At 35.6% G+C, this 25954-nt stretch overlaps 1 protein-coding gene and 1 non-coding gene across 3 annotated transcripts in view; both read right to left on the bottom strand.

Moving 5' to 3' along the window:
- LRCH2 (leucine rich repeats and calponin homology domain containing 2) overlaps positions 1-25954 on the bottom strand; it is a 122354-nt gene that overhangs the window by 5630 nt on the left and 90770 nt on the right. The window contains exons 13-20 of one of the 2 annotated variants that reach the window (XM_054580403.1): positions 17540-17588; positions 17345-17461; positions 12893-12937; positions 10812-10862; positions 8654-8711; positions 7778-7890; positions 7465-7602; positions 7272-7349 (exon numbers count right to left, since the gene is read on the bottom strand). In XM_054580403.1, coding sequence (XP_054436378.1) covers positions 7272-7349; positions 7465-7602; positions 7778-7890; positions 8654-8711; positions 10812-10862; positions 12893-12937; positions 17345-17461; positions 17540-17588 — 649 coding nt within the window. The remainder of the gene's footprint in view (positions 1-7271; positions 7350-7464; positions 7603-7777; positions 7891-8653; positions 8712-10811; positions 10863-12892; positions 12938-17344; positions 17462-17539; positions 17589-25954) is intronic. The other variant, XM_054580404.1, reaches the window with a different exon arrangement.
- LOC129076267 (small nucleolar RNA SNORA35) lies at positions 10366-10494 on the bottom strand. The gene has a single exon (XR_008529733.1). It is a non-coding gene; the product is annotated as a small nucleolar RNA SNORA35 (small nucleolar RNA).

Below are 25954 nucleotides of genomic sequence, written 5' to 3'. Positions count from 1 at the left end.
AAAGGTTTGCATTGGCAGCCACCCTCCTTAATCTCTGGGTAGAGGCGGCAGCAGAGTGGGCTGGTGCCTGGGAAAAGACTGGTAAGGAAAACTTTGTGAAGAGAACTGAGACAGCGGCTGGCCGAGCCCTGGTGATAACTCACCTCCCACTCTGCAGCTACCATCTCATTCACGCATAAGGGAATCAATTAACCTGCCTTTTGTGCGCTCCGCGTGCAGCGTGCGCGCGTGTGAGCTGGGGGGCTAAGTGCAGACAAGTTGGAAGAAACAGATGATTCCTGGCCAAAGGGGTCACACAGTAATATAGAGAGCCTTGAGGAGAGACTGGAGACAGAGGTGTTGGGGAAAGAACGGGAGGAGGAAGCAGGGAGTCCCAACTCCCTCCCCATTCTGTAGTCTCCATTGTGTGCGGGCAGGCCACGCCCCCAAAGAGCCAAAAGCTGAAAAGCACACAATAGACAGCCCAAAACCACCCAGTGAAGGCGCTCACACTCCCACCAAGATGCCCGCGAGGGTTGGCGAGCGCTGGCAAGGCTGTGTGTGAACCCGCGACCGCGCAGGGTGGCGAGGGCTCCCGCAGGTTGGCGCCCACGGGGCCTGCGAGGGAGTGCACACATTGCCGAGGGCAGGTGTAAACCAGGGCCAAGCCGGCTATGAGTACAGAGCGGTCCGCGGAAATAGTGCATTCCGGGCCGAACGGGTCACAGAGCTGCCCAGAGACCCTGGAAGAGAGACTGGAGACAGGATTAACCTGAGAGTCCCGGAACTGACTTCCTCCCATTTCCATAGTCTCCATTTTCCAAGGGCAGGCAACACCCCCAAATGGCCAAAAACAGGGAAAGCACACAATACAAGACCCTAAAATGACCAGTCCTGGGGCGCCCGCCAGGCGCGGGTGCCAGGCGAGTGCGTGAGCTTGGGCGAATAAGCACCCCTGGGCTAGAGGAAGTGAGTGCGCGCCCAGGTGGGCGGAGGATCATGCTGGGCCAGGGAGCACGCTCAAGGAGCAGACCTGAGAGGGCAGAGCGATCCACAGAAATAGTGGATGGCTGGCCAAAGGGGTCACAGAGCTTCCCAAAGGAGGAGTCAGACACAGACAATAGATGCCTGGAAGGCTCAAACAAACGACCACAGGTCATATAGGGTCAGCAACTGACATCATCAGAGGCAAGCCCAGAAAGAAAAGATATACAGATAGATGATAGATAGATAGATAGATAGATAGATAGATAGATAGATAGATAGATAAAAACACCTGCCTACTACCACAGAAGTTTAATCCACAAAGTCAGGAAATCAAGACAGATCAATTGAAGCAGAAGCCAAAATTACATAATTAATCAATTAACAGACTCTCAAAACATGGGAAGAAAAAGCAGTTGCCCGCAAATGAGTGGAAAAGGGGAATCCCCTAAGAGAGAGGTAAATGAAATAGAGGCAAGGGAACTATCAGATACTGAACTCAAAACAATGGCTCTAAGGAACCTCAATGAGCTCAGCCAGATCAAAGAGAACTATGAGAAACTGCAGAGAAACTATCAGGATCTTACAGCAAACTACAGCAACCTGGAAAAGGACAAAGAAACTATCAAGAAGACACAAGAGGATATGAAGAATACCATTTCTGAATTGAAGAACACAGTAGAAGGAATCCAAAGCAGACTGGATGAAGCTGAGGATCGAATCAGTGAGATGGAGGACAAGGTAGAACAAAGCTCCCAGACATAACAAGAAATGGAAAAAAGACTCAAAAAGAATGAAGAGGCATTGAGGGAAATGCAGGACAACCTAAAACGCAATAATATCCGCATAATAGGGATACCAGAAGGAGAAGAAGAGGAGCAAGGGATAGAGAACCTCTTCGAAAAGGTAATGATGGAAAATTTCCCTAATTTGAGAAGAAAAAGGGTCTCATGGTTCCAGGAGGCACAGAAGGCCCCACTCAAGAGGGACCTAAGGAGGTGCACTCCAAGACACATCATCATTAAAATGGCAGCTATCAAAGACAAAGAGAGAATCCTCAAGGCAGCAAGGGAGAAGGAGAAAGTAACATAAAAGGGGGCCCCGATATGCCTAGGAGCTGACTTCTCAACAGAAACACTACAAGCCAGAAGGGAATGGCAACAAATATTCCAAGTCATGAAAAGCAAGGGCCTACAGCCAAGGCTGCTCTACCCAGGAAGGCTCTCAATTAAAATAGAAGGGGAAATACGGAGTTTCAAAGACAAGAGAAGGCTAAAAGAATACATCTCTACCAAACCAGCACTCCAAGATATGCTAAAGGGACTGGTTTAAGAAGATGAAGGAAAAGAGTGAGACAGAGAAAAGCACAGGTACAAAGAGAAAAAAAGGAATAGGTTTCTATCAGTAATAACTCTCAATGTAAATGGACTAAATGCCCCAATCAAGAGACACAGGGTAGCCCAATGGATAAGAAAACATGACCCACACATATGCTGCCTACAAGAGACCCACCTCAGAGCAAAAGACCTACAGATTGAAAGTAAAGGAATGGAAAAAAATATTCCAAGCAAATGCGCAAGAGAAGAAAGCAGGGGTTGCAATACCTATATCAGACAAAATAGATTTCAAAACAAAGGCCATAAAAAGAGACCCAGAGGGGCACTTTATAATACTTAAAGTATCTATCAAGAAAACATAAACATTATAAACTTATATGTACGCAACAGAGGGGCTCCCAAATATATAAGGAAAATCTTGGATGACTTCAAAAAAGATATAGACAGCAACACACTGATAGTAGGGGATTTTAACACCCCACTGTCAAAAATGGACAGATCTTCCAAACAAAACATCAATAAGGATATTGTGGAACTGAATGATGCACTGAATCAAATAGACTTAACTGAGATATATAGAACCTTACATCCCAAAGTAGCAAAATACACATTCTTTTCAAATGCTCATGGAAGTTTTTCAAAGATAGACCACATGATGGGACACCAAGCAAGCCTCAGCAAATTCAGGAAAATTGAAATAATACCAAACTTTTTCTCGGACCACAAGGCCTTGAAACTCGAAATCAACCTCAAAGAGAAACTTCATGGAGACTGAGCAGTAAACTATTAAACAATGAATGACTCAACAATGAGATAAGAGAAGAAATAAAAAAATTTCTGGAAACAAATGAAAATGACATACAACAGTCCAAAACCTATAGGACACAGCAAAGGCGGTCCTGAGAGGGAAGTTCATAGCAATACAGGCTTACCTAAAAAAGATAGAAACATTTCAAATAAAAGACCTAACACTACAACTTCAAGAACTTGAGAAACAACAAGTAAATCCCAGAGAAAGTATAAGGAAGGAAATAGTCAAGATTAGAGCAGGACTGAATGACATAGAGATGAAAAGAACCATTCAGAAGATCAACCAATCCAGGAGCTGGTTCTTTGAAAAGATAAATAAAATTGACAAGCCTTTAAGCAGACTCATCAAGACAAAAAGGAAGAGGACCCAAATAAATAATATCAGAAATGAAAGAGGAGAAATAACAACTGATACCACAGAAATACAAAGGATCGTAAGAAACTACTATGAACAATTATATGCCAAGAAATCTGAAAACCTGGATGAAATGGAAAAATTTCTAGAAAAGTATAATCTTCCAACATGAAGGAGGAAGAAACAGAAAGCTTGAACAGACCGATAACAGCTGGGGAAATGGAAGCAGTAATCAAGAACTCCCAACACAGAAAAGCCCAGGTCCAGATGGTTTCACAGGAGAATTTTACAAAACATTTAAGGAAGAGCTAACCCCTGTCCTTCTCAGACTATTCCAAAAAATCCAAGAGGAGGGAAGACTGCCAGACTCCTTCTATGAGGCCAGCATCACCCTGATCCCAAAACCAGATAAAGACCCTACAAAGAAAGAAAACTACAGGCCAATTTCGCTGATGAACATAGATGCTAAAATCCTCAACAAAATATTGGCAAACCACATCCAGCAATACATTCAAAAGATTATCCACCACGATCAATTGGGATTCATCCCAGGGATGCAGGGATGGTTCAATATACGCAAGGCAATAAACGTAATACATCACATAAATAAAAGAAAAGACAAAAACCCCATGATCATCTCGATTGATGCAGAAAAGGCATTTGATAAGGTACAGCACCCATTTATGATCAAAACACTCAGCAAAATTGGAATAAATGGGGCATTCCTCAAAGTAACTAAGGTCATATATGAAAAACCTACAGCCAATATCATAGTCAACGGACAAAAACTAAAATCTTTCCCACTAAGATGGGGAGCACTCAAGGATGTCCGCTTTCACGACTTATTGTCAACATGGTATTGGAAGTCCTAGCCACAGTGGTCAGACAAGAAAAAGAGATAAAAGGCATCCAAATAGGAAAGGAGGAAGTAAAACTATCATTGTTTTCCGATGACATGATAGTGTACATAGAAAACCCTGTAGACTCTACCAAAAAACTCCTCAACCTAATAAGTGAATTTGGCAAAACAGCAGGATACAAAGTCAATATTCAGAAATCAGAGGCATTTTTGTATACCAGCAAAGAAATAGAAGAATAAGAAATCAGGAAAATAATACCATTCTATATGGCAACAAGAAAAATAAAGTACCTAGGCATAAATTTAACCACGGAAGTAAAAGACCTGTATGCAGAAAACTATACAACATTGAAGAAAGAAATGGAGTAAGACACAAATAAATGGAAGCATATACTGTGCTCATGTATTAGAAGAATTAATATCATCAAAATGTCCATACTACCCAAAGCAATTTATAAATTCAACGCAATCCCTATTAAGATACCAATGATGTATTTCACAGAAATAGAACAGACATTTCAAAAATTTATATGGAACCATAAACGACCCTGAATAGCCGCAGCAATTTTAAGAAAGAAAAACAAAGTAGGAAGGATCACAATACTGGACATCAATGTATATTACAAAGCCACTGTACTCAAAACAATCTGGTACTGGCACAAGAACAGACCCACAGACCAGTGGAACAGAACAAAAAGCCCAGAAATAAGCCCAGGTCTATATGAGCAACTAATATTTGACAAAGGGGGCAGAAGCATAAAATGGAGCAATAATAGCCTCTTCAACAAATGGTGTTGGGAGAGCTGGACGACTACATACAAAAAATTGAAATTGGATCATCAGCTGACAGCATGCACAAGAATACACTCAAGATGGAGGAAAGACTTAAATATAAGTCGCAACACCATAAAAGTCCTAGAGGAGAGAATTGGCAGGAAACTCTCAGATATCCCACGCAGCAATTTTTTCACCGATGTGTCCCCTAAAGCAAGCGACATAAATGAAAGAATAAACAAATGGGACCTCATCAAAATAAGAAGCTTCTGCACAGCTAAGGAAAACATCAGCAAAATGAAAAGGGAGCCAACCGTGTGGGAAAATATATTTGCTAATGATACATCATATAGAGGTTTGATCTCCCAAATATATGAAGAACTCACTCTTCTCCACTCCAAGAAGACAAACGATCCAATCAAAAAATGGGCAAAGGACCTGGGCAGACGCTTTTCCAAGGAAGAGATACAGAGGGCCCAGATACATTTGAAAGGATGCTCGGCATCACTAGCCATCAGAGAAATGCAGATCAAAACCACCATGAGGTATCACCTCACACCGGTGAGAAGGGCCATCATAAACAGATAAACAAACAACAGGTGCTGGCGAGGCTGTGGAGAAAAGGGAACCCTAGTACAGTGTTGGTGGGAATGCAGACTGGTGCAGCCATTGTGGAAAGCAGTGTGGAATGTCCTCAAAAAGCTGAAAATGGAACTGCCTTTTGATGCAGTGATCCCCCTGCTGGGACTATACCCCAAGAATCCCGAAACGCCAATTCAAAAGAACCTATGCACCCCAGTGTTCATAGCAGCACAATTGACGATAGCCAAGTGTTGGAAGCAACCTAAATGCCCATCAGTAGATGATTGGATCAAAAAACTCTGGTACATTTACAGAATGGAATACTACGCAGCAGAAAGAAAAAAAGAACTACTACACTTTGCGACAGCATGGCTGGAAATAGAGAGCATTATGCTAAGTGAAATAAGCCAGGGAGCGAAAGACAAATACCATATGATCTCACCTATAAGCACAACCTAACCAACAATACAAAGATGCAAGGAAGATAAGACCAGCAATACTGAAAGGAAAAGAAACCAACAGAGACAAGAGGGAAGGAGAGGGGGGCGGGGGAAAAGGAAGGGAAAGGGAAAGTCAAGGAACATATAGCAAGGACTCATGGACAAAACCAAAGGGGAAGGATTGAGCGAGGGAGGGGGAGGGGGAGGTCGAGGGGGCAAGGGAAAGTGGTGGGGGGAAGACAGACAAATGTATTCGAAAAAATATAAATAAATAAATAAGTAAATAAATGAAATTATATTTATTCACTTGAGAAAAGAGGTTAAAGTGGAATCTGCAGGCCAAACTATTATCACACTGTTGAAAAGAGAGCCTAACAATCCAACTCATTACATAAGTGTATCAAATCAACACATTGTACATCTTAAAATGTACAATGTTAAATGTCAATTATGTCTCAATAAAAATAATGTTAAAAAATTAAACTAAATTTTAAAAAGGACAACTAGATTGTGACCTAACAAGATCACATCCTCTCAAAAGTCAGTCATGTTGATGGTAAGCTTACCATGTTTTCCAAAAAACCACATTTTGATTATTTTCATTATACATTTATAACTTTAACTGTCAATTTTATGATTGCAACTATTCCATGAAATATAAGCCAATTCCTAAAAATTTCAGGGTTTTTCCAGTGAAAAGTTATCATAACATGTTACTAAGATTTCCAATTAGAAATTTTAAGTAAAGTTTAAAACACTGTTCATCTTGAATATAAATCTTCCAAGAATTTGTCCATAGATTTATTGTGCAAAGGCGTCCAAATGTCATCCAGCAGGAAAAATGATAGCAGCAATGATCAAAACCAAGCTGTAATATGGCCACTATCTCATGTTTATTCAACGATGTGTATGATGATAAAATTTTTACATGTATATGGCTATTTTCTAAAAGACTTTCAAAGCAACTTAAAAACATTCATTACAGTGCTACTATAGTTAAATCTGGAACTCAGTAGAAGGTTATCAATGTAAGGTAATCATTTTCATGTTCAAAAAGCATTAGTCATTCCCATTGTGAAGAATAAGAACCCCAGTATGTATGTAGTAAATTAATACTTAAATGATAATTTTGTTAGAAAAATAACATTTACCTGTGAGACACCCAACTTTTTACAAGCATCGAGAAAATTTTCTACATTTCTTCGACATTTTGCCATGCTCAGTTTAGGCTGTAAAATAAGAAGAAAAGGTATATTTTCAGGCATATTTATACAGAAATTAATCAAAGTTAATATTATTTAAAAACAGTTTCAAGGGAACTTACAAATTGTAAGCAAAACTTACCACCGCTGGTGATGGCACATGAATACTAGCTACAGAGCGTGGCCTTATATGATTGGCTAAATGGCAAAGAACAACCCCATCCATCAGCGCAGCTCCAATGTCATCAGGCAAAATTACTTTTAACTTGGATTCAAGATTCTATAAAAAAAAGATATAAATCACAGATATTCTACCTAAATGTTATATATTTACATTACAAGTCATTATATAATCCAAAATTTTTAAGTGTTGAAAATAAAATTCATATACATTGTTAACTTTCCAAGTTAAACCCATTCCTACAAAGCAGATCCGAAAAGCCAATCCGACTTACATTGCGAAGTTGTCGTATTTGCTCTCGTTCTTCCCGTAAATGTTCCATCTTTCTTCTCATTGTAAATCCAGGATCTGTTGCCCCATATTCCTGGCGAGATGAGCGGCTAAAAGCTATAAAAACAGAAATTTCCTAGCTTATAACAAAGCTAATAGGAAGAGTCAACCATCGGTAGGGAAAGAGGCATGATAAAAAGAATCAATATAAAACTCCACTAAACACTAATTACTTTTTAATACATTCTGAATATTTTTTACAGAATATAATGAAATCTACTTATCTGCATAATTGAAAGCAACAGGGAAGACAAGTGCAACAATTTCTACCACCTATATATGTTCTTATATAAACAAACATTTTTAGAAACTTATGATCCAGGTTAAGAATTATTAAACATAAGTCATTCTTTATTATCTTTAAAGAAAAAAGAAATTATTCTTGAAGGTCAATACAGTTATTCAGGAATAAAAACTATAATTCAATACCTTGCCAAGTAACATGGATCCATTTTCTTTTGGGCTTGCCAAATGCGAAAAGATCCCTTTTTAAAACCACAATATAATGGAGTGCTATAATTTCAAACAGTGTTTGGTTTGCTGGCAGAGTGGTCATTCTAATAGCAGTCACAGTAGTGTAGAAATAAGACTGCAGTATATCTAAGGCAAAAAGCTGAGGTTTCAGGAGCTTGAAGGTAAAGAGGAAGAAAGAAATGGGGAATGGGAATTGGAAAGACAAATAAGGTTAAGAGAAAATTACTTTTAGGAGAGGGGAAAGAATCTGCGTGTACTTAAAACTATGGAATCAAATCCCATTTAAGCTTGGAAACTCTAGTTTCCTATATAACCAATAAATTTTATTTGTAGAATATTTATTTACCTGATCTAGGCTTCAAGCCAAAAGGCCCATGTGAAAAACCATCAGTTCTATCATATTCCTAAAAACAGAAAACAAATAAAACCTGTTTTCTTTCAAAATAATTAAGGTAGTTATTCATATCCACTCCAATTTTGAGAAATATTTATTTTTCCCATGATTGGCGAAGTACAGAAAGGTAAACTGCATTTCAGTTTAAATTGATAATTTCACTTTTAAAAGGAATATAAATATTTGCTAATTGACCTGATTACATAAGCCTTTAAATACTTCTCTCTCATAGTATAAGTAAAACTAAAAATAAAATTACTGGTGTATACAATTAATAGATATTATTTTTGAGTAAGTAACAAATTAAAGTCTCCCCTAAAAGGAAATAAACTTCAGTGAAAAGATAAGTGAAATTAGCAACATTTACTTTGTATGTACCATGAAGCTGACACTTAAGGGACATTATGAGGCAAATCTATACACTGAAGCTAATAGGAGCTGCAGAATGACAAACAATAAATTATTATGTCTTCTATCTGAATGCACATTGTTTCAAAGTGCTTTCGCATAGTTATATACTGTGGAAAGAATTGTGGCATATTTTAAAAATCTGAACTTGGAGTCAGAACACTTAGGTTAAGTCTTAAGCAAAACATTTAATTTCTTTGTGACTGTTTCTTCATCTTTAAAATGAGGTACTGTGAAGATTAACTGAGATAACTAAAAGAAAGCACTTTGTAAATGTAAAGTGGTAAGATAATGTAATTTTAGCAGCATCTTATTTAATCTGTGCAACAACTGTGAAGTATATAGAGTCTGGGTTTCAGTCATTTTTCCTCCACTTACTGACTAGAGTCTTTGGGCAAAGTTATCAGTCTCTTCAGCTGTAAAATGATTAGGCTAATACGCAGTTCATGGGGCTTCTCTTCAGTTTAAATGTACAGGGAAGCCTTTATTAGTAGTAAAGTACTATACCATTTTTTTTATCATTTTCCTTTCTCAGATAAAATTGAAGTGATTAGAATTCTGTTGATTCTCTGAATTTTCTGAGTAATATGTGATAGATATACAGTTCACAATGCATGTTAGTTGAGCTACCAAAACACATGCTCACCAACCTAAGCATCCACAAGCCTCAGTTTGTCTTAATTCTTTTGCTAAAATGTTATGAATTCCCAGACAACCATTTTAGTTATCCAAATGCAAGCAAAATATATCATATAAGCAATAATAATTTACTTGAACTCTCACCAATACTCTCCCCATGAGCATTGATCATAAAATCACAAAGCAATTAGGCAAATAAGTAGTCACTTATATGCTTACATTTGTTATAACTGAAAGAAAAAGACTTACAAAATCATATGACAAAGGCTAATCTTAGGATATCCTAACTTAAATTATTTTCCAAAAGAATGTAAACCATTTTACCTGCCATATAAATAATTTAGAAACATGTTTATAAAACTAATGTCCAATTCCATTTAAAAGATGTAATCATTTATTTACTAATGTCAATACACTTTTAGAATACTAGATAAGGTAATCTGACATAGGAAAAGATACTGTTTGGAATTTTTTAAATGTATCTCTTGTTGTAAAACAATAGACTTAACAAAATTAGAAGACTCAATCATTCAAACCACCAGAGTATTTGGCTGAGATCTCACAAACTCTCATGTAGCCCTTCTCCCCTTGACCCCGGCAGTCGAAGATACTAGGAAATGTGTACCCTCCTGTCGATAGGAACAACCCACTGCAGGGATGTTTCTCGTGGAAAAAGGAACTTTCTCTTGCATTGCTTTCAGACCTAATTGGTTATGAGAAAAACCAAAGGTCACTGCACAATGCTGAGGTATTTTGTTTTCAAATTTCAAATTTTAAAGCTGTTTCTATCATTTATTTCAAAATATGGATTAATTATACAACATAAAAATTACATAAACTGAATGCTTTTCTGTGATCCAGGCGCATTTGCTGATGACTAATATATTTACTATGAATATTTGTACAAAAAGATGGTAGTGTTCTTAGAATTCTTTATAGGCTAGGTATGTACAAATTAACCTATGTGCTTCTAAATATGGGTGAATAAATTACATTGAAAAAAAGATGAGGTTAGAGAGACAAGAAAGAAACTTATGTAAACATATAAAAACAGAACTTGTACCTCAGATGATACTGGAGATTGTGGTGACATATTAGCATTATCACTGTCTTGCTAAAACATAAAAATAAAAAGATGAAAGATGAAATTAAAACATGAATGATGATTTAGACATATAAAAAGAAAACTGAAAATTGTTCTGATCAAGTACTAAGAGAAATCTGGAAACACCACCTACCACCTTGTTACTTAAAGTGTTGTCTGTGAACCAGCAGCAACAGTATCCTCTGGGAACTTGTTAGAAAGGCAAAATCTCAGGCCTCACCCAAGACCTAGTTACTTAGAATCTGTATTTCAATAGGATCTCCATGTGATTAATAAACCCTTAAAAGTTTTAGAAGTACTATCTACTCACACCAAACATTTTCTTATAAATGTATTTCCTTTAAATGTCACAAAAGAAAAAACCTTTTCATATTTCTTAGAAAAGATTCATTTCTGATGGGAAATGGCAATAACATGTTACAATCTGAGGCAGGTACATGGAGGCATGCAAAAATTCCATCACCCCAAATAAAAACATTTACCTGGAAAATTACGTATAGCTAATACAGGCTTGGAAACAATTCCGAAGAATTTGATTGCATAAAACAATATTAAGTAGCCCATGTTTTTTGAATGACTACTACCAACCAAATACAAAAATCTTAACATTTAATCTTGAATATGCATACCACACATGGACATTTACTCACCATTCAAAAAATGATTACTCCCTACCCACTATACATCCGATACTGTGCTAGGCATTGGGAATACTGAAATTTACTAAAATATTATCTACTAAAGGATCTCTCAGTCTAGAGGGAAAATAGATTAATTTATAGAGGTAATACAACTTTCTTAAGTAAAATGATACAGCTTTGTATGCCACATCATTAGGCACAGATATGGGGAACTTGGAGAGATAGTGGTGGTGGCTGAGAAAGGCAAGTTTCCTGAGAAACTAAAAAAACTGAGTAGGTGTTTACCAGAAAAAGAAGGGAACAGCATTCCAAGATGAGAGGACAAAAACAAAGTCACAGAAGCAATGAATGAAGAATGCTGAAAACCTCTGGGTAGTTCCCAGTTGCTGGAGAGTATGGTAAAAGGAGGGCGAATTGGGAGTTGAGGCTGATATGTTAAGCAGGGGCTTGACGAAGGACTTAGAATTTACCCTCTAAGTGATGGGGAGACATTGAAGCTTTCTAAGCAAGGGAATGGTCTGGTCTTATCTGTGTTCTTTGAAACAATCATTGTGGTTGCAGGGAGAATGGACTGGACAAAGGGAGAGATGAGCGAGGTTGCTACTGCAGTAGTCCAGGAAAGAAATGATGAGGGCCTGTGCCAGGGAAAAAAGAGCAGATATGCAGGTACCAAGTATATTCAAGATGTTCCAGTATCAAAAAAAAGCAGTTAATCAGTTATCAAGGCAGGCAGGACCAAAGCGGGTATAAAATATAAAGGGCCAGGAAGAAGATCCAAGCTGAACCCACTACACCAGCTTGGTTTTCAGCAAACGTTTTCTGTGTGATTCCATTTCATAAAATCAGAGGAGTTCTCAGAAGCCCCGCCAAGAACCAGCATCAAATTAACAACTGACACCTCCAAACAAAATACACAAAGCTTAAGTATTCAGGGTGATGAGACTATCATTTGAAAAATTCTAGGCTGCCACATAGTTTAAAATGGTGAGGTAAAAAAAAATTATAGTAATACACAAACTATAGAAGTCTAATTTTAAACATTAAAATAGTACACAGAATTTGTGGAAAGATATTAATAAATTCCAAACAAATCTCAACTGACCACCAGGTTGATTTAGGAAGATATAAGATGGTAAAACTGTAAAAATTTTAAGTTCATGAATTACAGTTTCAAGATGAATTCTAAAATTGAACTATTAGAAATTCTGTTATAAACAAAGGGCATATAGAAATTATGTCATTAATAATATATGATAATGCTTAGTTTTTATAATTGGAGAAAACACAGGCATTAAATCAATAACAAAGACACTGAAAGATGGATTACATTTTACTCTGAGTCAACTACGTATGAAAAGTAAATATTTTAAGTAATTGATAATATTACCCTTTTCTCACCTCATTGTTTTCATTGCCACTTGAACTCTTCCTTGATGACTTATACTGAAAAATATTTAAAACACATACTTTACTTTTTCTTGAGCATATGAATTCTCTACTAGTAAATTATATATGAGGTTTATTTATATTTCAGTATTTTTATTAAATTATATAATACTGTTTAATTACATAAGCAGTGGGTTAGGAGTCGTCAAAGTGGAGACTTAAAAATGGCAAGTTTGGCCCTAAAAGAAAAAAAGAGATAAGGCAACAGCTGAAAGGGGAATCTGGAATAATGGTAGAGATCTGAGCTTATTTATAAGATAGAAGGTAAAGAAATAAAAGGGACATAGAAGAGTGAGAGGATAATTGATAAAGGAAAGAAGCAGAGGATGATGTAGTCAAGAACTTACATAATAAGATTAGTATTATTGTTACTCAACTACTATTCTAATTAAAAATATCCATTACACTCCTTGGCTGGTGTGGCTCAGTGGATTGAGGGCCAGCCTGCAAACCAAAGGGTCACCAGTTCAATTCCCAGTCAGGCCACTTGCCTGGGTTGCAGGCCAGGTCCCCAGCAGGGGGTGTGTGAGAGGCAACCACACATTAATGTTTCTCTCCCTCTCTTTCTCCCTCCCTTCCCCTCTCTAAAAATGAATACATAAAATCTTTAGCCCTGGCTGGTGCAGCTCAGTGGATTGAGCGCTGGCCTGCGAACCAAAGGGTCGCTGGATTAATTCTCAGTCAGGGCACATGCCTGGGTTGTGGGAGGCGTGTGAAAGGCAACCACACATTGATGTTTCTCTCCTTCTCTTTCTCCTTGCCTTCCCCTCTCTCTAAAAACAAATAAATAAAATCTATTTTTAAAATCTTTAAAAAAATATCCATTATACATGAAAACTTAGATACTACTTAGTTTGCATTACTGCACATATGCAAAGGTCCTAAAAACGTAAAACTTAATATATACAAAGATTTGAAAATATTCTGTAAGTTCAAATTCTTACTAATTCAACTCAGCTGTCCTCTGTTACTATTAGTCTGAATAACTGAAGTTTTATTATATCTAAATTTAAAAAACCACAATAAAGGTCTGTTCAGAAACAGAAAGGCCAGTTCATCTCTGAAGCTTAGAGTAAGTTCACGGGAAAGACAGAAACTGTGCCCAAATTCCGACTCAGAACAAATCAGGTTATTTCAAAAGCACACTTGGCTTCCTTATTCCAGTATAAAATTAACTATGATCATACATGTATATAAATATTTATCTTGGGGGTTAGCTTCTAAGTTAAAATATTGTACTATATTTATAAAATCAGATATGTATTTTATGAGTCACGTTTTATCATAGTAGTAATGAGATACATTTGAAGACAAATATATATGACATTTCAATAGATCAAATAATTCTTAAAAGTAACTAGGTATAGTAATTCTAATGTTCTTTAACTTTTTTGGTTTAGAACTCAATTGTCAAATGCATTCAGAAATTCATGTGTTATCATGCTTACAAGAAATTACAGCTAGTAAATTACATTAAAAATTATTTACCAACAAGAAGTTAGATTTTCATATTTTCTTGTGTATTTTAGTGTATTAACACATTTTTATATAAGATTTGTTAATAATGTATTTCCTAGAATGGCTTTACTTTGAGAAAGGCAGTGATTTTATTTTGGCAACAAGGACATTAAATTTTATTTACTAGAGTAGTATATGATAGTGGCCAGGGAGTCTGAAAGAGTTAATGTAACTCTCCTACAGTCACTTATTCATATAATCTGACCCAATTTGTATTCTTGCTCAAAAATCTGGCCAATATGTTAAAACATTTTTTACTTAGTTTCAGGGGCTTCCTTGAAAAACATACCATCCAAAATTAGTTTGGCAACTAAGAAGCAATAATAAAGTAACACAAATACACAAACACGGCACACTTTCAATAAATATACTGACTGACAGCAACATAAATAATTTACCACGTAACACAAAGAAATCCTATGGCTCAGTGCTTTTATGTGTTGCACCAAAGCTCTGTATGTTTCATAACATAGCAATGCAAAAGAAGCCATCCCTGAATGAACTCAGTGATAATTTCATAGATATCTCTAGGGCAGTATTTTTTTAACATTTAATGGACTATATGTCCAGATTTAGTTCAGTAACTTATGAAAAACCCTTTTGATTCTCAAGAGATAGGTAATTAAGAGAAATATTCTTTTTGAAAGAAAGACACTACATAGAAATTGATGATGTTTTTAATCATTAAAATACTGGAAATTCTGGGTAATGGTTTGTACTTAATTTAGAGAGCAGTATCTCAACTGCATAATTTTTTTTTAACATTTTAGGAAAAAAACTGTTGACATTCAATTTTTTAAAAGTGTCCTAACACTGACATCTTCTGACTGCTGCGAAGAACTACATATCTTTTTAAAACATTCCCCAGTGACTGAAACTTCTCTTTGCACCTATTTATTACATATGAAAGAAATTAACATGTGTTGAATAATGATTATGCAATGGACATTTCAGGAATTACTTCATTTGATCGCTTAGCAACTTATAAAATAACAATATTATAGAAGGTATGGTTAAGCCATAGAAAATAAAATACTTATCAACAAAAGATGCTATTAAATCAAACTATTTATTTATTTATTTTTTGCAGGAAATTTTTTAATTGCATTTTTTCCATTACCATTTATCCCCCCAAACCCTCTTCCACCTCTGGCCATGCCTCCTCCACCTGAGGTCACTGAGGTCTTTATAAAGACATTATTGAGAAGTTCACCTAAGTTACTGTAAAATATTTTAAAAACAGTAAAACTGTATTGATTTGAAAATGCTTGTTCATTTAATATTAGGATATCTACAGTAAGTAAACAGGCAGCATTAGCATACGCTCTGGGTTCAAATCATGACTCAAATGCTTCTTAGCTAAGTGACCTGAAGCATATTACTTCGCCTCTCTGTGCCTTAATTTCCCCATCTGTAAAATAAAAATGATAATAACTGTAGTTACTTCATAGGGTTGTTACAAAGATTACATGAGTTGATATTTTTAAAGTATTTAGAACTTCCTGGCACTTAGTAGTTGCTATGCAAGTGTTTTGATAGACTTCATATGCTTTTACTATACCAGTAGATTAAATATTAAAAATTTCTTTTATTAGTTTGAAATACTAAAATTTCCCCACATCATCAGTCATTCATTAACTTTTATCTAATAACAAATTTTATTAAGTGCCTTTGTTAAAAGCCCCATAAACCAAAAGAAGGGGCTTTAAAATAAATGCCAGAATGTAAATATAATTACAGGTCTGTAAAAGTTGGGATAAACAGACTTTCACCGTTACTGACCAGGGTTCTTGCTTAGAATGTCCTTCCCTTTTTCCCTGTGTGTTTTATTTCTTATAACTGACCAAGTAACATGAGGCTCATTAAAAAGATTCAGTAATTATTTGTTGAAGGATGAAACTTATCACATACTTCCTAAGCCATTTAAACATTTTTGTTTTGGTCATATGATACTACTTCCAAATATATGTTATAATCCCATATAAGGAATCAGATCAATGTACATAAAGACCCACTGCTAGCAAATAGAGAAAAACATGAAATATATTCCTATTATTCGGGATATAAACTTCAAATTACTACCTATAATTTAGCTTAGAACTATGAATTTTGATAAAATAGTTATTATGAAATAAAATTAAGCTTTAGGAAACAGAAAAGGTGCACTAAGACAACAGAATTTGCTCTTCATGGATGAGGAGCTTGTCTGCACTGTTCATCTGAGTCAGAAATTCCAGTAATGGATTCGGACTAGTATTAAAGATTATTCCAATTCCAATGACTGGTATCTGCAAATCAGCAGACCTAAGCCACAAAAAGATTATATTACAGAGGTCTACACAGTAAAATTTCATTAAAACTAACTAGAAACGTGGGATAATTCAGATGGTCTGAGCTTTTAATTTAGTTGAAAGACCACCTTATGAAATCTACTAATGCAATAAGAAGATAAGAAAATGGCAAGGAAAACACTTTTCATCATTTTTAGAACCACACAAATAGCATTTATTTACATAGAAACAATTAAATGCTAATTGTCATCTATTTATTGAAACAAATCCAATGAAGACCTTTTGGGGGCAATTCTTTTAAAACATTACCATATATTGTTACAATTAGCAGTATAGAAAACATTACATGTTTCTTGTAAAGAATGTGGTAAACCACAATTCAGATTGATCTACTCATTTTTAATTATTCTGCATTACTGAAATATTATGCATATAACTGGATCATGTTTTCTGTACCACATACATGTAGGAAGTTAAGATAAAATAACACATTTACTCTATGTAACTAGAGTTATATTCTATCTTATTAACCTAAAACAAAACTGATAAAATGAAAACTCATTTCAAAGTAAATTTTACAATTTTCATAAAGTACCTTGAAATATTCCTTTCTAATCTGTTTGCTCCGCCTCCTTTCTTCACTCTGCCAGATTATAGGTTGAGATTCTGGCCACTGTTGTTCATCTGTTTGATCCTTCAGATTCTCTAAGGGCTGTAATGAGACAGTTTCTTTTAACTAAATAAATGAGAACAAAATATTAGATATAACAATCATTTAATATCCTCTTACCTGCCATGTGAGAGGTGATAATGGTGAGTTAACTTCATCTGCTAAGACACTGAAAAAGAAAAAATGCCTTAATGTTAAAATATTTAGAATTACCCTTAGGTATATCTTATAAACATGGTATTATAAAATTGTCTTTTTTAAACCATAAATCCAAACAATTTACTCATGCCTATGCTTTGAACTAATAACATAAAACTTAAAGTTGACAAAAACATACTTAAGTCACCAATCAATTATAAGCATTACAAAAACAATGAAATGGGTTTATTTAATATCACCTTATGCATAAGACTACTCTAAGAATTTTTCAGAGGCCAAAAAATATATAATATATACAGACATAAAAAGAACAGACAAGATATTTATTATATCAAAATCATTACCCATGACAAAATAAAACAAAAAACCAAGTAATTCTTTTTTGCCTTTTTAAATTACTGATTATGAGACTGTAACCTTTGATTCTGACATACGGGGACTATGGTAGAAGATAGAAATTCTTTTCATCCAGTTTTGTTTTTTTTTTTGGAGTGAGGTAAACTGCATGCCATTGTTAGGTAGCAGATTTGAACAGGGAGTTCCTTTAGAAAAAAACACACGAACAAAATGCCCACTAGAGATGGTAGCATTCAACACTGTTATAAAACATCTGTACAGTACAGCAATAAGAGAAGATTTAAGAATTAGAAAGAAACATATTTCCAAAATTTATAGAGCACATAATTGACCAAGGGAAAAAAAAACGTCTATTAAGAGAAAGAAGGTTAGTGGTTATAGAAAAATGTATGTTAACATGTTTTTTATATATCACTTACAACAAGTTATAAAATATATTAGAACAAATCTCATAAAAGGAAGGAAAAGTAAAAGATACCTAGGGGGGAAAAAGTTAACTGGACATGCACAATACCCATATGAAAAAACTACAACTGTCTAGTAAGGAACTTGAATGACTGGAAAGTTCTTAGACAGAAAAACTAAATATTATATAGGCACCCGATGACTGAAATAAACTACAGTAATTTAAAGAACCAAGAAATATTTTGGTCTTGTTTTGGAAATTTAACAAGAGTTACAAAGTTAATTTGGGAGAATGGATGACTAAGAAAAGTTATATAATAAAGAGGACTTACCTACTACAAAATTATATATTTATGTTCTATTAAATTACAGAAATAAATTAGTACTAGCTCCAAAATCTATACATTTTTCAGTGGAAAAGGTGTACAGGGCCGCAAGTTGAACAATTTATGATAAAAATGAAATTTAAAATTATTGTGGAAATGATGGATTATGTAACACACAGCATTCAGACAAGTTATCCAATTGGAAAATACACACAGAAAGAAAAAAGAAAAAGGAAGAGGAGGAGAAGGAGTGAGAAAAAGGAGAGAGGGAGAGAGGAAAAAAACTAGATTTCAAAATCAATGGACTGAAAAGTTTAAATATAAATAGATGAAATCACATAAATATCTGAAAAATATGGGCAGTAATTTTTAAAATGTTTGGGTGCAGAGGGCATATGGGAAAAACAATCAACGTTAAATATTTACAAATTACATAAAATGTAAAAATTAGACTTTGCATCTGGCCAAGATAGAATTAACAGTGACAAGATTTATACCCTGACTGAGAATAATAAAAGAACAGAAAAATGTATAAAGTTACACTTTCCAAGACATTAAATATCAGGGGAAAAAAGACAGCTACCCCTTAGGCATTGGTAACAAACAGGCAAGCCTCGCAATTGAGTCAGATTGCTATAGGAAAAGAATTTCCAGGCCACAGGCCAGAGAAGGGGAATCCAGGTGGGGCCTGTGGCTCCCTGAATTGAGGAAAGAAAGCTGAGGACCAAGGAGAAAAAGGTGGAGGGAGTTAACAGGACAAAGTAACAGAGAAAAAAATTGACAAAGTAACAGAAAAGAATGATGCAACAGACAACTTAAGAGCTCTACAGAAGCATCCTTCAAATCTTAGCTAAGTAATGACTTCAACTGATCATACATGTGAAGAAACTACCCTAGGCAAAAGAATCAGCAGAAAAAGTAGAGCAAGTACTTCTCAGACTCACAGAGGACTAGAAGTAGTACCAGTTTCCATCAGCCATACTGGAAAACCTTATAGTTAATGGGATATCAGGTAGAGTACTATGCAAAGTCTTACCTCATTAGTGTGGCAAATCTGATCCTAGATGAAATGCCTCACTGTAATCACTTGTTATGTCACACAAGTCATAAAACCAAGTCCCAAAAATATAAAATTGTTTTTCAATAATTTATCAACATCCCAGCTGTGGCCAGGTAGCTCAGTTGGTTAGAGCATTGTCCTGATATGCTAAGGTTGTAGGTTCAATCCCCGGTCAGGGCACATACAAGAAGCAACCAATGAATGAATAAATAAGTGGAACAGCAAGTCGATGTTTCTCTCTCTCTCCCTTTCTTTCTCTATAAAGTCAGTAAATAAAAAAATTAAAGTATAGAAAATTTATCAACATTCAAGAAGAAAGCAAAAGAATATTTATAGCAATACTACAATACCCAGCCCCTAAGTAAGTAAAGTTCAACCAAAAATTCAACCAGGCAATGTTCAGGAAACTTGAGGAAAAGACTGAACATATTAAGAACAGGCATGACAGATATAAAACAGATAAAAATCAAAGCTTAAGAAATAAAAAACACATCTGAAATTAAAAATAAACTGGATGGGATTAAATGAAGATTAGACATTTCATAAGAAATAATTAGTGAATATAAAGACATTACAAAAGAACTACCAAAAATCAAACACAGAAAGAAAAATATTGACTAAATATTGACTAAAACATCAATAATACTTCAATACATGAGAAACTTCAAATGGCCTAATATACCTATAGTTAGGGTTCAGGAAGAATGGGTCAGGTGACAATAAAAGATATTTAAAATTTTTTATTGATTCCAGAGATAAGGGAAGGGAGGGAGAAAGAGAGAACATCAAAGTGAGAGAGAAACATCAAAGTGAGAGAGAAACATCTCAGTTGCCTCTTGCACACACCCCAGTTAGGGACCAAACCCGCAACCCCGGCATGTGCCCTGACCAGGAATCAAACCTGCAACCTTTCACAGTTTGTGGGATGATGGCAATCAACTGAACCACTCAAGCCAAAGCACAAAAATGATATCTGAAGAAATGAGGACTTTAAATTTTCAAATTTCATGAAAACAATAAACCCACAAATTTGAGAAGTTCAGTGAACTCCAAGTAAAAGAAACATGAAGAAAACTACTCCAAGATACATAATAATCAAATTACTTAAAAACAAATGACAGAGAAAATGTAAAAGCAGCCAGATAAAAAAGACACATTAGGTTCAATGAAACCAGTATTGACAAGAGTTCTCATTGGAAACACCACAATCGAGAGGACAATGGAGAATTGGAGAAACCTCTTTAAAGTCCTGAAAGAAAAGAAAAATTGTCAACCTAAATTTTGTACTAGGATAGATATCTTTCAAAAATAAAGCCAAAATAAGGACATTTTCAGACATGCAGAAGCTGAAAGGATTCAACATGAGCCAACCAACAGTAAAAGTAATGTTAAAGTAGTTTTTTCAGGTAGAGGGAAATAATGTACAGGGAAATATGGACCTACACAAAGTAATAAAAGCCATTAAAGATGGTGACTAAGGGATTAAAAATTAAAGAAATTATTGCATAAAATTATTTAAATATCTTTTAAAAAATTAACTAAAGCAAATATAATAACAATGTACTGCAGCATTTATAACAGACAGAAATAAAATGTATAGCAACAATATCACAAAGGCCAAGAGTGAAGAAAGAGAAGTTTTACTATATAAAAAAATGGCATAATGACACTTGAAAATACATTGTGCTAAGTTAAATATTACACTTTATATCCTAAAACAACCACTAACAATATATTGATAACAAAGGAGCAGCTGATAACTCCAGAAAGGAGATAAATAAGAATTTTAAATATAATTATAAAAATAGAAAAAAAATAGGAAAGACAGCTACAGAGGATAAGAGAAAAAAGAAACATATAAGACAGTAGATTTAAACCCATTAATACCAATGAATACATAAAATATAAACAATTTTAAGACTGCAATTATATACCAGATGGTAAGATTCTATAAAAAAAGATGCTAGCATTTGCTAACTGCAAGAAATCCACTTATTCCATAAAGATACAAATAGATTAAAAATAAAGAAATGAAGAAAGATTTAACATATTAATACTAATCAAAAGAGAGTGGAAAACCCAAGATGGTGATAACTTAAGTGGAAACTATACTGGCCTCCTCCCAGGACTAAACTGGAATTACAGCTACTTATATAAAAATCATCATGAATACTTAACTGAAGACTACCTGGAGAGAAGCCTTATAACCAAGGACCTACAGAAGAAGCCACATCACGACTAGTAGGAAGGATGGAGGCACGAGAGGGCTGGCTGGGCTCCTACAGGCAGCTGAAGCTCTGGAGGGTTATCTCAGCTGAGGGGAGGTTCCCCCTGAGAAGTGTGGGGTCTAAACCCCAAGCCAGGCTCCCTAGTGTATAGCACCAGAACTGGGGAAGGTGCCACATAACATCTGGCTATGAAAAGCAGTGGGATTTCTGTCTAGCAGAGAGTTCTAGAGAAGCAGCCACCCTTTTAAAGGGCAAACACACAACATTTTGTTTGCAACCATTTACCCTGGACTCTGGCAGAGGGAGGGCAGAGAAAACTAGAACTACATGAGGAGAGCCTGGAGCTGATGGCTCTAGGGAGAGAGCTGAAGAGTCAGCTGCCAGGATCCTAGTGCTCGGTCATCGCCCCCATACTGCAGAAGCCATCTTTCTAAGGCAGGGCACTCCCTGCCATTCAGCATCAGCCCAGGGGGGAAGCAACAGCCCCACCCCCAGGAATCCCTCTCACCTACCCTATGGAACTTAAGCCGGGCTGCTGAGGAGTACAGCACAGTGTCTAACACTAACAGGCAGCCTGCAGGTAGCAGCAGATCTCCAGGTGTTTTGAAATTTTTGCTTACTGACTCCAGGGAAGAAGGCTGGTAAAAGCTGGCCTTCATGCACACATTGGCCCTTACACACACACCCAGGCCCAACGGAGGAAACCACAAGCTCTGGATTTCTGATACCGCCAAACAGGTTGCCCAAGGCTAGTCACAGGTAGTGTCTGACATAGGTCAGTACTAGAGATTTTGAAGATCTAACTAATACATAGAAACAAACACAAAAAGGCAGCCAAAATGAGGAGACAAAGAAACAGGGCCCAAATGAAAAAACAAGAGAATTCTCCAGAAGAAGACCTTAATGAAATGGAGGCAAGCAATCTGTCAGATACAAAGTTCAAAGTAATGACTATAAGGATGCTCAACAGCATGAAAAAGGATATAGAAGCCATAAAAAAGGACCAGTCAGAAATAAAGAATGAATATCTGAACTAAATAATACACTGGAAGGAATAAACAATAGGTTACATAAAGCAGATAACTGAATTAGTGACAAAAACACCAAATCAGATCAGCACAAGGAAAAAAGAATGAAAAAAAATTAGGAAGTTTTAATGGACCTTTGGGAACACAGGAGGCATAACATCTGCATCATAAGGGTACCAGATCGGGTAGAGAGAAAGCAAGGGATTGAGAACCTATTTGAAAAAAATAATAACCAAATACTTCCCTATGGAAGTATTTCCCTGGTGAAGGGAAAAGATACACAAGTCCAGGAAGCTCAGAGAATCCCAAACAGGATAGTCTCAAAGAGGCCCACATCAAAACACATAATAATTAAAATTGCATAGCTTAAAGGCAAAGAAAAAACGTCTTAAAAGCTGCAAGAAAAAGCTGTTAATTTACCCACAAGGGAGCTCCCATAAGACTATCATCTAATTTCTCAACAGAAACATTCAGGCCAGAAAGGACTGGCATGAAATATTCAAAGTGATAAAAAATCAGGAACCTACAACCAAGGCTACTTTAATCACCAAGACCAAAGTTTGAAATTGGAAAAATAAAGAGCTTTCTAAACAAGAAAAAACTAAAGGAGTAAGTTACCACCAAACCAGTATTACAACAAATGTTAAAGGGCTTCCTTTTTTTTTTTTTTTTTTTGTTTTAGAGAGAGGAGAAGAGACAGAGAGAAGGAGAGAAACATCAACATGAGAAACATTAATCGGTTGCCTCTTCTATGCACCCTGATCAGGGACTGAACCCACAACCCAGGCATGTGCCCCAACTGGGAAATTAGTCAACAACCCTTTTCATTGTGGGACAACTCCCAACCAGTTGAGGTGGAAGGAGAAAAAAAGGAGGAAGAAGAGGAGGAAGAATGAAAGGAAGGAAGAAAGGATGGAGAGGAGGGGGAGAAGGTGAAGGAGAAGAGGAAGAGAAAGAAGATGAAGAGGAGGAGGAGAAGGAGAAAAGAAAAAAAGAGGAACATAGTAAAATATAAAATGGCAATAACTGCATATCTATCAATGGTCTCTTTAAATGTAAATGATTTAAATGCCCCAATCAATAGACATAGAGAGCAGAACAGAAAAGAAAACAAGACCCATACCTATGCTGTGTTCAAGAGACCCATCATAGAGGGAAAGATACCCACAGAATAAAAGTAAAGAGATGGAAAAAGATATTTCATGCAAATGGAAAGGAAAGAAAATTTGAGGTACCAATACTTATATCTAACAAAATAGACTTTAAAACCAAGGCTACTGTAAAAGACAAAGAAGGACACTACATAATGATAAAGGGAACAATTCAACAAGAGGATATAACCCTAGTGAACATTCATGCACCCAAAAGAGGAGCACCTAAATATGTAAAGCAAATCTTGATGGGCATAAATGGAAAGCCCAACAGAAATATAGTCTTATAGGGGACTTTAACAACCCACTGACATCAATGGATAGATCTTCCAGACAGAAAATTAACAAGATGTCAGTCATAAACGACACACTAGGACAAATGGATTTAATTGATATCTTCAGTGCATTTCACCCTAAGCAGCAGAATATATGTTTAAGTGCACATGGAATGTTTTCTAGGATAGACCACATGTCAGGACACAAAACAAGTCTCAATAAATTTAAGAAGGCTGAAATCGTGTCACGCACCTTCTCTGACAATAATTCTATGAAACTAGGAATCAATTACAAGAAGAAAACTGAAAAACCCATGAAGACATGTTACTCAACAATGAATGGGTTAACAATGAGTTAAAGGAAAAAATCAAAAGATACCTTGAAGCAAACATAAACGAAAACACAACACAAAATCTGTGGGACAGAGTGAAAGCAGTTCTAAAAGGGAAATGTATAGCATTACAAGCCTATCTCAAGAAACAAGAAAAAGCTCAAATACACAAGCTAACTTTATACTTAAAAGAACTTGAAAAAGAACAGTAAACAGGCCCAAAGTGAGTAGAAGGAAGGAGATAATAAAGATCAGAGCTGAAATAAATGAAATAGAGAAAAAAAAAAACCAAAAAGATGAATGAAACCAAAGCTGGTTCTTTGAAAAGAAACAAGATTGACAAACTGTTAACCAGACTCATCAAGAAAAAGAGAGAGGACCCACATAAATAAAATCAGAAATGAAAGAGGAATACTAACAACTGACATCAAAAAAATTCAAAAGTTTGCGAAAAAATGTTGTGAACAACAAATTGGACAATCAAGACGAAATGGATAAACTCCTAGAAACATACAATCTTCCAAAACTAAATCAGGGAAAATCAGAGAATCTGAATAGACAGATTACACCTGGTGAAGCTGATGCAGAAATCAAAAAAACTCCCAACAAACCAAAGCCCTGGACTGGATGGCTTCACAGGTGAATTTTACTAAACATTCAAAGAAGATGTAACATCTCCTCTTCTCAAACTATTCCAGAAAATTCAAGAGGAGAGAAGACTCTTAAGCTCTTTTTATGAGACCGGCATTATCTTAATTCCAAAATCAGAAAAAGACATTACAAAGGAAGAAAATTATAGGCCAATATCTCTAATGAATATAGATGCTAAAATCCTCAACAAAATATTAGCAAATCAAATACAGCAATACATCATAAAGATCATACACCATGATCAAGTGGGATTTATTTTGGGGTGCAAGGTTGGTACGATAGCTGCAAATTAATAAGTGTAATATACCACACAAACAAAATTAATAATAAAATCTACATGATCATATCAATAGATGCAGGAAAAAATGATAAAATCCAGCACCCATTTATGATAAAAATGCTCAGCGAAGTATGAACAGAGGGAACATATCTCAATGAAATAAAGGCCATATATGACAAACCCACAACCAACATTATATTCAATGAGTAAAAACTACAATTGTTCCTTTTAAGATCGGGAACAAGACAAGGATGTCCACTTTCCCCACTCTTATCCAACATAG

This window comes from Pteronotus mesoamericanus, unplaced genomic scaffold (assembly GCF_021234165.1).
Source record: "Pteronotus mesoamericanus isolate MK-2021 breed Mesoamerican mustached bat unplaced genomic scaffold, CSHL_Meso_final contig_58, whole genome shotgun sequence".
Classification (NCBI taxonomy): Eukaryota; Metazoa; Chordata; class Mammalia; order Chiroptera; family Mormoopidae; genus Pteronotus; species Pteronotus mesoamericanus.
The sequence above is the reverse complement of the archived record's forward strand: the minus strand, read 5'-3'. Positions and strand labels throughout refer to the sequence as shown.